Source organism: Corvus cornix, chromosome 3 (assembly GCF_000738735.6).
Source record: "Corvus cornix cornix isolate S_Up_H32 chromosome 3, ASM73873v5, whole genome shotgun sequence".
Taxonomy (NCBI): Eukaryota; Metazoa; Chordata; class Aves; order Passeriformes; family Corvidae; genus Corvus; species Corvus cornix.
In genome coordinates this window covers 48475298-48489175 of record NC_047056.1, presented here as the reverse complement: position 1 = coordinate 48489175, position 13878 = coordinate 48475298, and the positions used below count along the sequence as shown (strand labels likewise).

The window sequence follows — 13878 nt, the reverse complement described above, 5'->3', positions numbered from 1 at the left end:
ACCATTAACTAAGTTTGTTCATCACCATTAATGTGTCATTTAGTTTCCAGAATAATCTTTATTTCTTACCTTTAGGGTCCCAGATTTAAAATGACTGATCAGTTCAAAAATGCTGACATCCTGCCCTGCTTCTTGCAAGATCCTATGACACAAATTTGCTGTGGTTGAAGTTTGCAGGTCTTCTCTAGCATGAGACACTGTAAGATATGTGACTTCCATTGTTTTGCAAGGACATGCTATGACACCAGCACATTTCAACACAAACCTGCACAGAGGAAGATGTGGAAATTTTCTCAGAGCTGCTGGGGATTCTTTTGTTTCATTGGAGTTTTCTTAATTCAGTTTCGTTGGGCCTGAACCAGAGTTAAAGCAGGTTGTTAAGGGCTTTGTCCAAATGGTTCCAACTGCTGACAGGCTTGAAACATTGACCAGCTCTCTAGGCAGCCTCTTCCAGTGTTTGGCCACCCTGTGGTATAGACAGTGTATGTTGGGACTAAAGGGGAGCATAAGAAACCTGCCTCCACAATTTGTCCAACACATATGGACATTTGCTATGAGCCTGGGTACTGCTCTACCAGTTCATACATGGCATTTTTTGGGGGGAGCCCTATTTACTCCTTGGCATATGCAACCCAAGTAAGGGAGATTAATTTTATTTCATTTCATTTTCCCAACGAAATTTTGCCCCAATTGTCCTTCCAGAATTTTTTTTTTTTTGCATAAGTTACCAACCATCACCATTGAATGCAATCATCACCCATGTTGTAACTTGCAACAAAGATAAAATCTCGTTTGGCCTACCCATGAAGCATGGCAATTCTGGAAAGGACCACTACAAATAAAGAAGGCAATATATACAAATTTTAATACCTTCATACCTCTGTCAGGACCACCTGAAAAGAAGATAGTTTTCATACAGTTGCTAACTTTTTATGTGACCCTAAATATTCAGCAGGTGACCGTAGGAAATCATAAAACTGTCTGCCTATTCCACATGAAATATTACCCTTTATAACAATATTGCTGAAGAGATTTTGGCTTTTTAAGCTACTCAAGAGTCATCTGTGAACAGACTGTGTTCTTTATCAAATGTCTGTGTTTGCTCAAAATTTGCCAACTGGCTAGGTATTCATCAGATTCCCCAACGAAAATGTTTTTACATTTCTTTCCATCACAAATTCTCTCCTGGCCTAACCTTTCTAAGGACTGCAAACAAGTAATCCTTGGTGGTGAGTTTTCTACTGAATATGAAGAGACATCTCCTAACTTTACTTTTACAGGAAAGGTAACTCTTGTCTTGCCATAATTCCAATAGCATATTTTTTCTTTATTTCAGTTTGTCAAGTGGGATTTGCAAAATACGCTCTCTGCTCTCAAGAGTTGATTTCACAGCAAAAGCACTAAACTAAAGTCATGGCTGCTTCACACTCAGATCCTTCTAAGGACTTAGCTGAAGCTAGTATTAGTTAGCTGTGAGGTGCATAATAGTAAATGGAAAGATTAACAGTGAGTTTCGTGAAAATTTGGACTGTTTTCTCTTCCTTCCTTCCCCCTGTACTGTGGTATCACTTTTAGCACTCTTGGGAGCATTTTTCAGTCGTGTGCAGCCAGGATGTGATGTCTGATTTTTTGTTGGGTTTTGTTTGTTGTTTTTTTCTTCTTTTCCTTTCCAATTTGTAGTGTATGTGTGTATATGCCCTCATCCTCCAAGATGTACTGACAGGAACAAAGGCTAAAATCAAAACTGTGATAAAAAAAAATGACCCAGACTACTGAGAAGCTGTTAAACTTGAATTATTAAAGGAAGATCTGCATTACACCCAATACAAAATTAAGTAAGTTTGATATTTAGGACACCTGAATTCTTCAAGGTCATCCAAAAATTAATGTTCTAATTTGAGTCACTCATATGACTTAAGGCTTACAATTTTTCTTTGCTTAGTAAAAGCTAAGGTCTCAAAAAAAATTTAAAAAAATAAAAAAAAAAAAAAAGGAAGAAGGAAGAAAGCTAACAAAATATTTTTCTATTAGTCTTTGTAGATCAATGATATTTTCTTCCAAGGGCTGAGAGACAAAGAAAAAATAAAAGCTTCACTGTTCCGAGTTCTGCTTCACTCTTTATTACATTTCAAAGACTTACTGAGGCAAAATACAACTCATAGAGAAGCCCCATGACAAATATAGTAAAATTCTTGCATTTATCGAAAACTTGCCTTATTGAAACCTAAGTGAACATTGTTTTGTCTGTGGCTGAATGCAATTACGTGGTTTCTTTTGTTTTAAAAACATACACATTTCTTACTGATTGTCTTGAGTGAATTTTACAAATTCAAATGCATAATGTATTGATGACATAACAATGAAAATGAAATAAGTGGATTCTGACTCTAGGAAGTCATGTTTAGGGAAAGAATGACTTCTCATTCTGGATTTACCGGAAAATATCTTATTTACATATAGGGATTTTTATATTGCTGATTGGGAGACAATTCATTCAGACAATTCTCATGTTGCTATCCACTACAATACAATTATTTCTAGAGGTGACATTAAGGCAGTCACCTCTGCAGTGTGGAACTATATGCTTGCAACCTTAATTTAGGTGTTCATACCAAAATAGTCAAAAGCAAATCCTTCCACCATCAAATACTTATTCTCTTTGGAAGTATGCATATTATATTGAAATATGATAATCCAAAGCATGTTTTGCTGAGTGAATACATACTTAAGGGAAATGGCTTCTTTTTAAACATTGGCAAGCGCTGTTACATTTCATTTTCTACCTCCAGCAGCCACATGAAGGCTTGCCTCAGGAAACACACAGATGCTATCCTTTTCTCCTGCAAGCCTTACTGATGTTTATGCTCCTTTTTTTTAACTAATTAAAAAGGAAGATCTGAGATAAACTTTCAGGTTCAAAAGAGTAGACTGTGAGTGCTGTGCACTATCTGTTTTTGTGATCTCTTCCGCAACCCACTGCCCAGAAGCTTCTCAAGAGAGGACTGCTGTGCCAAGCCCAGGTTCTTTCTGTCTTTCATTCACTTAGGGACCGAGAACAATTTCATTTTCTAGCTACAAGAAAGCAGAATCAGTGATAAATTCACAGTGTGCTAATTCTATGGGACAAATCAGCTGATAAAACACACCAACAGATACTTTGAGGCTATATATTAACATATACAGGCATACAGATGTCTAGGCTATGCTGTACACAAGTGAGGGTGCACATGCACAGGCACACTTTCTGCTTCCCTGGGTAAATGTTCTGTCATCTTGCATATAAGGTTTTTATTCTTTCTGTGTTTCTCAGCATGAATCTGAAAGGTGTTGGTTTCATGATTGGTGGTTGGTGATTTGAATGGGAGCTGTGAACCTTCTCTCACAAAGAAAGAGGCAGATACCTTGCCTCTGGAAAGAATTTCTTCAGCTGCTCCTTGCTTGGTGGTGCTGGTGGTGAATATATAGCAGTGAGAAGCACATGAACTCATTCAGTCAGATTATGCTATATTCACAAAGCATTTTAAATTCACCAACACATCTGTTTGCTATGTTCAGCTCATCTGCAAAATAGTTACTGAGGCAAAATTTTCTTGCCCAGCTGCAATGCAACCCAGAGAAAGCAAGATAGACATCCCTGCATTTGGGATCTCTGCTGTCAGAGAATTCAGTGAATTCCCAGCTGAAATTTCTGAGTTTTAGGGCGAAGAAACTGAGAAGACCTACCAAATTAGAGCCTTTTCCAATGATAAATGTAAGGACAGTCTTCATGGTTTGGTTTGAAAGCCATATCATATCTACATTAGGGTAAGGAACTATTTTTTAACTTGAAAGTTTTGGTGAACTTGTAGATTTTTACCTCCTTTCATCATATTAAAATAACAAATATCTTCTTCAACCTGGATTCAAGGAGTGTCAGTTAACACCTAGTCTCTCACACATCCTACTTTCCTGGTATACACAAGGTGTTACTGAGACAAAATAACAGAGACTGGATTGCAATTGCCTGCTAAACATCAAGTAACGTGGGAGGCCTCCAGATAAAAGCGACTTGCAGTTTGGAGTACATTGTGACTGAATGACTAGGGGAAAGACAGAAGATAAGGAGGTTCCTTACCTCCAGCTGCCTCAGGACTATGCAGCACAGGTCTGCAGTGCCTTGGGGACGGCGCTGGCAGTGTTCTGCAGCAGTTTGGCTGGCAGATGGCAAGCAGGGCGCAGCCCAGGACCCAGCGGGGTCTGATGGGAAGTGCAGACGAAAAACAGCACCCATGACATTGCCAGCCCACCTGCAGGTCAGAGGGAAAACCTACGTGTAGAGAAAACCTTCACTGCCACATTGTTTCTGATCAAAGGAGGAGACTTCAATGTCCGCTCAGGCTGCAGTTACACAAAAACTCAGTACAACAAACTTGGGCTGACTTTCTGTAGCAGTTGTGTATCTACTGCTACTTTTAACTAAAATTACTCTTTCTGATAACTCGAGAAGTGATGCTGATTTACATTGTTTACTTGTTAACACTGAAAGGGACATTGCTATCTTGATCCTCAAAAACATGAGATTTAAAAAAAAAAAACTTCAAATGTAAAAAAAGTCAAATTTGCAAGGAAATCACTTTTATAAATACTTCCAGCTGAAATCTATCTTGATTAACCTTCCCTAAAATAAAGAATATTGTGGAATGACAAGCAAAAAATCAAAAAATAACAAACGAACGATGACAACGTGATTAAATGGGTGCTTTCTCATGGAGCATTTAACTTTCAATGAATTCAAGATTTCTGGGGTAGTGGTGGGGAAGTGATTTATTTATTTATTTATTTTAAATCCCTGACTGGAACCTTGCTTATGCCTCTAAAGCTTTATCAGAGAAATAAGGAAATCTCTTTTTATGTGTCATTGCTTTTTCATATTTTCATGTCATTTCGTCTTTGTTTCTAACAGCACTTTTTTTCTTACTGTTGTAGGCAATGAGAGCCTAGAAGAAAATTATGTGCAGGACAGTAAAATGGGATTTGTCATCAATGCTATATACGCTATGGCTTACGGGCTACAAAATATGCATCATTCCCTTTGCCCTGGACATGTTGGACTGTGTGATGCTATGAAGCCAATTGACGGCAGCAAGCTCTTGGAGTTCCTCCTCAAATCCTCATTCATTGGTGTTTCTGGAGAAGAAGTTTGGTTTGATGAAAAGGGAGATGCTCCTGGAAGGTAAAGAGGTCTCTTCTCTACTAATTAAACCAGAGGGTGGGAAGTGGGAATGTTACTGCATTTGGTGGTGTAGATTTCTTTGGCTGTTTTGCTGAAACATAAAGCATGGACCAGTCTTTCCCACAGCCAGAAATAACACTGGTAACACATGGTATCTTATATTGGGACAGGAACTACAGTATAGCCTATAAATTTCTAGTGTTTTAGGAGATGACAAACCTTGTAAAATCAATCTTGTAATCAATCCTTGTAAAAGGAGATGACCTTGTAACTCACAGACTTCTGGTGTGCAAGGTACTACTGGGGCTCAGCACCAGGGTTTTAGTATGTATAAAGCCTATTACAAATTATTGGAATTTAATGAAGCATTTACCTGCCATGGTTTTAAAGGGAGGAGCACATCCTTTTCCAATTGGAGCTCTGCTGAAACCTTGCCAGAGACTATTTAGTGTTGATTGGTAAGCTCCTGTATGATCTCCTTAACTTGTTTCACTCCAAATACAATCAGACCAGTCCCAGAATTTAAAGATAGGTCTGTGTAGAGCAGGACAAATGATGGGGGGGGGGTTGGTAGAAGTTTCTGTGTTTCACTCATCTGGGGTCTGGTCCCAGCTGTGGCAGCTGCTGTTGTCTAGCCCCTCTAGCAGACTCAGGATGTACCCAAGCAGTAGGTAAGGCAGCACCTTTGTGGACTTGGATGTCACCTTTGTTTCTCTTATGGGAGCAAACTGACAGAGAGCTGTCCTTTCATTTAGTTTTGTGGGTTCTGTTAAACTATTTTAACACGTGGATTTTTTTGTTTGTTTGTTTGTTTTCTGTTTTATAAATACATTTAATTCAGCTGCCAAAGTACAAAATTCATTATGAATTGAAACCTACTCAAGGATTGCTTCACTGAATTTTGTTTTCCTACTGAGTTATTAGAGTGTTATAAAAGACTCTCTCACTCCATCTTTGGGCTTATTGCATAAGTGCATCTGAGTGCCAACACCACACAAAGTGAGGGCTCTGGACCAAACAGGAGTTTTCATGTCTTTTCCTGCCTCCAAAGAGTATTCATAAGACACAGAGGTCTTAAAGCAACTCTTATCTCTATTACTAGGCTTTATTAGCAAAAGCGGCCAATGTTTTACCATTTTCTATAGTGTTATATTTTTCCTATTGTCATATTTTAACAGTATATACATTTAAACAGTTCATTACATTTAATTAGTAATAAAAAGCTAGTCAGTGTTGATTCTTTTAGTCAAAGATACAGATCAGTTTGGTCAGCCTTTGAAAGCAGAAGCAAGCAATTCGCTTACATTCGAACCCATACTTATCGACACAAATGCATAAATCAAGTCTTTGCACATATAATTTAGATAATACAGAGAAATTACTGCTTAGTGTAGCTTTATGCTTTTTGCACACTATTTGTGTCCATAAAAGCATTACTCCAACTTTGCATATCTGCATTTTCTGTCTGTTAGCTATTTGGTTTGATATTTAGATGTAATTTTCTAATTTTAGCCTATTTCTTAGTTATTATTTTGTCACCCAAGAGCATTTTCACAACTCTCATCAGTACCAAGCATAGAATTAGATTGAACAGCTGCTGAATTCAAAACATATGAGAGTTTATATCAGGATATTTCTCTGAGTATGCCAGAATGATAGAATTTATTCCATCCATCATTTTGGTCTACAGCAAGGTTCATTTTTCTTGATTCCCTGGCCTACCTAGAATTTGATAGGTTATTTTAGGTAGGGGGTTTTTTTGGTTGTTGTTCCTCATTTATATTTTCACAGCTGGAGCTAGCAAGTTTGGGCAAGGAAATTCAATTAACCTTTTTGTTATTCATTCTGTAATCGTTGGATCAATCTGTGGCATTTATGACATGGGCAATATCATATCAGAGAATGGTTATGTGTACATGAAATTTGATCTGCAGTCTGCCAGATCATTGTATGCCAGCAGTAGTTTAACAGAATTGTCTGTAGCTTCAGATTGGCTGTAGTGTTTCCACAGCTTCTTGTGGAAAGTCTCTTTGTGGATCAGTGAACAGTCCATAGCACTGTGTCAATGCTCAAAAGAGTTTTTGAATCTCAGCAAAATGGAAAGATAAACACCACAGAAACACCTAAATATACCAAGGTCAGCCTGCTATGAAATTTCCTAGTTTTTGGCTTTTCTATGCCAGCGCAAGAATGTCACACATATGTGTAAAAAGTTTTTAGATATCCTGCCCTCGAATCATGTGAACAAAGCAACTTCAAAAGGTGGGATAATATTCCTTCTTAGAAGACAGCAACCTTTCTCATAATTTTCAAAATCTGTGAGGTTCTTCAAGGAGCTGACTCTCACAAACTCCTAATTGCAATCATGGGTGGAGCAGATAGAGTTACCTGTAGTTATGTTTGTCTGGCACTCCCATAATCTCCTGTTTTGAAACCCTTGCAGCTTCAGGAAACCTTAACCATTTGTTTAGATACAATTCTTTTTCTCTCTCAGGCTCAATTAATCGTTTCAAGGTTTTATCAAAATGAGATTAGAAGACACAAAGCATGTTGTCAAAGGTGTATTTCTTCTGTGAAGAAACTTTTCTTTGAAGATCTCTTATGCAGAAATATGAAGCAAACTTTTATTGGAAGGGCACAAATGCAGTCATTTAGCTGACTGTGCTGCCTCTGGGAAAAAATGACGTGGATGTAACTCTGGAAACACAACTGTATGTGCTTGCTATACTGTCATTAAGAACATGCTAGTAAATTTGCTGCACTTTTTACTTTCATTGAGTAGCTCCCATTTCCTTTCTCTGTAGCAATCATATCACTCAAATTTCCAGAAATGGCTGGAGAAGATGTGAAGGATGCAATAGTCAACACAACATCCTTCTCTGGGATACAGAGATACCTTTTTAGCTCTGGTCTATTCTAGATAATTGCCTCCTTTTACCTTGTGGCTGGTATGAAGACCCTTACCTCTCTAGAACAACGATTTGCATACACCTCTGACCATAAAATGCTTTTTGACAATACGCAGGAGAAATTTCAGTCCCTACAATGGACCTTTGATATGTGGAGAAATGCTGAAGTTCACAAACTAAGAGGAATATTTCACCTAACTAACATTTTGTCTTAACTAGACTTGTGCTTAGAACCATGTAAGTTTATTTAGTTCAAAATTTCCAGTAACTGTTCTGGCTTCAGTCATGACAATGCTGCCAATGCTACCAATGCCAATGCTTTGAGTAAGTAATCAAATTTTGCCTTATGCAAAGCCTTAAAACTTGAACGTAAATGATCTCTTTTTTTTTCAAATATGCATTTCTGTTTTGGAGTTTGAATTCATGGGTGTTTTTTTCTTTCATTTACATCCCAGCATTGCTCAGCATTGCTCTTTTACACCCTGACTTCCAGGATAGCAAACATCAGTACCAGTCTGGTATTATGGCTTTGGAAAAAGGTAACTTCAGCTGTCTCAGATTAACTAGAGTAAGAGTGTTCCTGTGACCAGCTGACTAATATTCTGGCTTGCCTTACAAGTAACTTGTTCATATGACACTACCTATTGGGTCACATCATTTCCCAATACACCAGAGAGCTTGCATTTCTATTAAAAGGATTAATTTTCTTACCTGCAGAATATTTTAATGGCTTCTTTAAATTCTGCCATGTGTGTGTCAAATACAACTGCCTCCAAGAAGTCTCACTCTCTGAGAGCTTCACAACTCTCATCAAACCCACTTCTTTTGGGATCATAATTTTTAGCATGGACACAGCTCAAAATTATTAAAGTTGTACATATGTGAGCAAGGGGATGGGAGGAGGTATTCCAGCACTGAACTTTTCCTTGCTCTAAGCACAGATTTTTCATTAAGAAGGAAAGGATAAAGAACTTAAGCACATCTCCATATACCAAGTGTATTTGATAGACCACATTTTTCCACTTAAAATTCAAGCTGCATATCAAAGCTGCAAACATTGTACTACAACTTGTCATAATGCAAGACTGTGTAAGAGCTTTTAATCTACCTACTTTATTCTTTGACAGGTAACCTATAGGAAGGAGAATAGTGTTACAAGAACACAGAAGAAACTCTTAATTGATATTGCATTAATGTCACTCTGTGCCTCATAATGTATTTTTGTAAAAATGAAAACAGTGTGTGCAGGCTCAAAAATTCCATTAAGGGAATATGAGGTTTTAGTAATCTTCTATTCCCCTTCCTGAATTAATTTTCCAGCCCAGAGTAACTGATTTTGTATCAGTCTAATATATGGTCAAACTAAAATCCAAGTACATTTTCCTTGCTAGGAAGAGGCATGTACATTTCTGCTGAGTTTTACTCCTGTCTGTTGAGTATCCATTATGAAATGCCTGACTCTCACTGCTTCTTGCTATCTTAATTCTTCACAAGCCTGGAAACAGAATTTCTTTTTTTAGGCACTTCCTTTAGAAGAACTGGGATATGAGAAGTAATTGTTCACTAATGAATTTGAAATTTGCCCTTTTCCTAAGCAATGCCTTGATTAGTGGCCAATTGCCAACCAATGGAGCTGCCTCCTGCTTGGAGCTCCATTGAACTCAGTGGCAGGGATCCGTTTTCACATGTGAACCAGTGGAGCTCTGCAGTGGCACTGGCATTAACTGAGCATGCATATTTGCAACACTGAGGTCTAATTACAGCTGTAAATATGCATTTCTGTAAATCATCTTTAACTAGAGAAACCCAAAGACTTAGTTAAGAAAATTACTCTGCTCTACCCTAGAGAATAATTCTGGCACCTCTTCCCTCTGTGAAGTGCAGAGAGAGTTGAAATTTTGCATGTTTGAACCTCAAAATGGAAAAGAAAGAAATAGATGTCTCTCTTTGCTCACAACCAAACATCCCAATTTTATTTATGGCTCATAATTTGCTTACCTTACCTTTCATTCTTAAAGCATTCTTAATGCACAGATTAGCAACACCCATTATAAACAAAAGATTTTTATCTCCAGAGACTGAGGCAATCCATTACAGAAGAGCAAGGCAGTAAATCCCAGGCTTGGAAAATAGAAGATGCTTTGTTATTTTCAGTTCCAATGCTGATTCCTTGTTCTCCATGCTCTTTCTCCGGTCATTTATTAAACAAAGTCCTCCCCCTTCTCATCTTAAGAGACCAGGCTGTAGGTTTAGCCTCATTTTTTGTTCTTCCTCTGTGTGCTCCAACATTCATTCTTTCATTCTTGCTTATTTCATACTAAGAAACAAGCCACATTCTGTGGAGTAAAAGAATGAATAGAATAATTATCAATAAGGGATGTGCACACACCAGGTCCAACACACTGAAGGCAATGGTAGAGGCCGGATGTTTATTGTAGCAGTTCTTTATGCTTCCCTTACCTTAGCCTTGGGAAGTGCTCTCCTGCTTGCCTAGGTGAGGAAGTTACTGTAGTGACTGAGGTGCTAATTTTTCCTGACAGAATCACTGGGCTACATAATATGAATGGTTGAACTTAGAGCTTACAGTTAACTTACGGCAAACCAGTTCAGTTGGTTTGAGCATTTCTACTTAAGAGCATCCAGCAAGGGCTATACTACAACCAGCCTGCGTGGAGACACCAAGTGAAGGTTAAAGACCTATTGACAAATTTTTTGAAAACACGGCATCCAGATATTGCCTACATGTGCATCTTTAGCAGAGTTTACTGTCTTTGGTGTGCAGTTCTTCCTGGACACACAAAATTTTTCCCACAGTTTTATGCAAGGCAGGCAATCAGCAGTTGTGTGTCAATCAGAGCTGACATTTCCTGTGATTCTGCTGCAAATCCTACAGGATCTGGGGTTTTTGTGAAAACCAAGTCCCTGGTATTAAGAGATAACATGAATATTTAGAGCAGAAGGAGAAGAGTGAGGTAAATTTTTGTCCTTTATGTTGCAGGAGAGTGACTCACTCTTTTTTCCTTTCAGGTATGACATCATGAACCTGCAGTACATAGAGCCCAACCGCTACGACTACGTCCTCATTGGGACCTGGCACGAGGGCGTGCTCAACATTGACGACTACAGAATTCAGATGAATAAGAGCGGAATGGTCCGATCGGTGTGCAGCGAGCCTTGCCTGAAGGGCCAGATTAAGGTGTGCCTCAGACAATTACTTTCTGCTATAGAAATATGAATATCTAGTCAGTGTTTTTCCCTAAACCCAAGCAAGCTTCTTTCAAGCCAATTGGTAGGACTTCCTTTCGTTCAGGAAAGCCAAAACTGTAGAAAGACTCCTAAATTAACATCTTTCTTTAATGATACCATATCCAGGCCCATGTTTTCTAAAATTACTCTTTGTAGGGATGCAGAATCTTCTAATGTGACAGAATTTGAATTTCACCTTATGTGAGAAAGATTTTCACTTAGTCATTGCCTACAACATTCAGTAGCTGTGATTCACTTGGGGGCTGATCTTGAAAATATCGTGACCCACGGGAATCCAGTATTTTGTTCCAGCAATAACACCTGCAAGGAAAAGTTGAAAAAAAAATAAAACCCCCCCACGCCTGTTTGTATCTCATGTTCACAACAGGAGGAATGGAAACACAAATGAAATCACTCTATGTTCACCAAAGAGTAGCACTTGCATCAGGCTATGAATAATTTGCTACCAGTCATGTCTGGATGACATATAGACATGTTTCACTACTATCAAAATGGTATGGATGCATTAAGTTTAAAATGGCAAGAAGCCCATTCAGCAAAATCTCATTAGAGCAGACCTCTTTTCTGTTTACATTTAATAAGCACATTTGCAGCTTTTTATTTCTATTTTGCTACTCTAAGCAATAAGCGATTGATGATTTGGCAAAGGCACAGTGACATACTCAACAAACTTGGAGGAGAAACATTATTGGTATTTACTACCCTCCCAAACATCTTTTCCCTGTTTTTGAGATTGTGCAGTTTGTGTATATGTGTATATGTAAACACCATGCATACAAAATGCCAGCTTCAGCTCTCTTTGAAGTCTATTGGACTCTCTCCACAGACTGCAGGAGGAAATGTTAACAAAAAAAAGCCCACAAAGCCAGTATTCAATAAAACAAACATTTGCATTTCACTACTGTACTTCTCTCTGCATATAGATGGATAGGAAGATCTGGAAGAGAAGGCTGGATTCCTCCTTCCTGGCAAACAAGGCCAGAGTCTTTGTCAGAGCCTTAGAAACTGGAGATATCCTTAATCTTCCTTTCAGCCTCAGGGTAATGAAACTAGGAATCAAGACAAGGAAATAATCTTCTCAGCATTGGATCATTACATTTAGCAGCCCTCACAGCAAAGAAAGAACATTTTCAGGGACATTTGTCCTTAAAAAAGCTGTTGTGAAGCATGAGGTTGGTCACTGCTTAATGTTTTTTTTCTGCTAGAACCCAATACTTTCGTTTAGCAGGATGCTTTGTAATCTGCTCTTGTCTGAATTTCTATTTACGCTTGTGTAAAGAGCCCTAAAGAGACTTCAACATAAATTGGAATTTATGTGTATGTGATTGTGCTTGTGTGTACACGTGTATATATATATATATGTATTTATATGCATGAATTACTCTTTATTCTAAACTTTGACTTTGTTTACTGCTTTTTACTATGCAATATATATTAAGCATGGGCTGAGCTACTTGTCCTGACCTCTGCCATCTCACAGAGAAAACCTGACGTTTGATTGAAAATATGACATTCACCCTGCCTCTGTACCAGAGGGAAAATGGTTTTGTACTTTCAACTCAGAACTGCTTTCCCCAAAACAAAATAAAATCATCCCCAGAGGTTATCCTTGAACTCCTAAGCACAAATTTTAACATGCAGGAATAGATACAAAATCATTATTCATGTTTTCTAGCTGTTTGAAATGTGCCATACACAGGAATCCTGTCATATTTTAAACAGTTGTATGTGTTATGTGTTTGCTGGGGGGTGGTGGTGTGTGCTTCTTTGTTGTCTGATAGAGGATCAGAACTGAGGATGTATTTTGGATTGCAGGTGATCAGGAAAGGAGAAGTGAGCTGCTGCTGGATTTGCACTGCTTGCAAGGAGAATGAATTTGTTCAGGATGAATTCACGTGTAAAGCCTGTGAGCTTGGCTGGTGGCCGAATGCTGACCTGACAGGTAGGGATGTGTCCCTCCAAACACATTCCCTTTCTACAGGGCACAAGGAGAACGCCGTGTGCAGGACAGTAAGATGGCAGCGTGCAGACATATTAAAGGTACATACTTGGACAAATGTTCCAGTGCAGTTTAGGGTGTCTTTCGGATTAGTGCAACAGCAGAGACAATACATACAGCAAAATTTCTGCCAAGAAGAAATGTTATAGTCTGTCTGTTCCTTTCCTTCATTTAGCACAAGTATTAATAAAGCTGCTAAGACTGCTAATGAACTCAGCAGCATTTGCTGCAATTTAGCAGTGACTATCAAGTGTTCAGTTCATTCTTGTCATATTGATTTGGTATGCTTTTCTGATCATTTTACCATGCAGTTAGTAGCACTTTACCTGGGATTTCAGGACCTTCAGTAACCGATTACTGGACTCTTGTTTGGTGTAAAGACCATTCTCACTGCACCCATCAGCAAGAGGAATTTCAACAAAATCCTGAGAAAAGTTGCCTAGAAAGGGTTAGAATTGGTCTCCCTTGTGTATATGCTTTGGATGAGTTGC

General features: G+C 38.4%; 1 protein-coding gene across 5 annotated transcripts in view; it reads left to right on the top strand.

Moving 5' to 3' along the window:
* The window catches only part of GRM1 (glutamate metabotropic receptor 1), a 194739-nt gene that overhangs the window by 144040 nt on the left and 36821 nt on the right, over positions 1-13878 (top strand). For all 5 annotated transcript variants that reach the window (XM_039569366.1, XM_039569367.1, XM_039569368.1 and 2 more), the window contains exons 5-7: positions 4966-5212; positions 11149-11317; positions 13204-13330. In XM_039569366.1, the coding sequence (XP_039425300.1) occupies positions 4966-5212; positions 11149-11317; positions 13204-13330 (543 nt within the window). The remainder of the gene's footprint in view (positions 1-4965; positions 5213-11148; positions 11318-13203; positions 13331-13878) is intronic.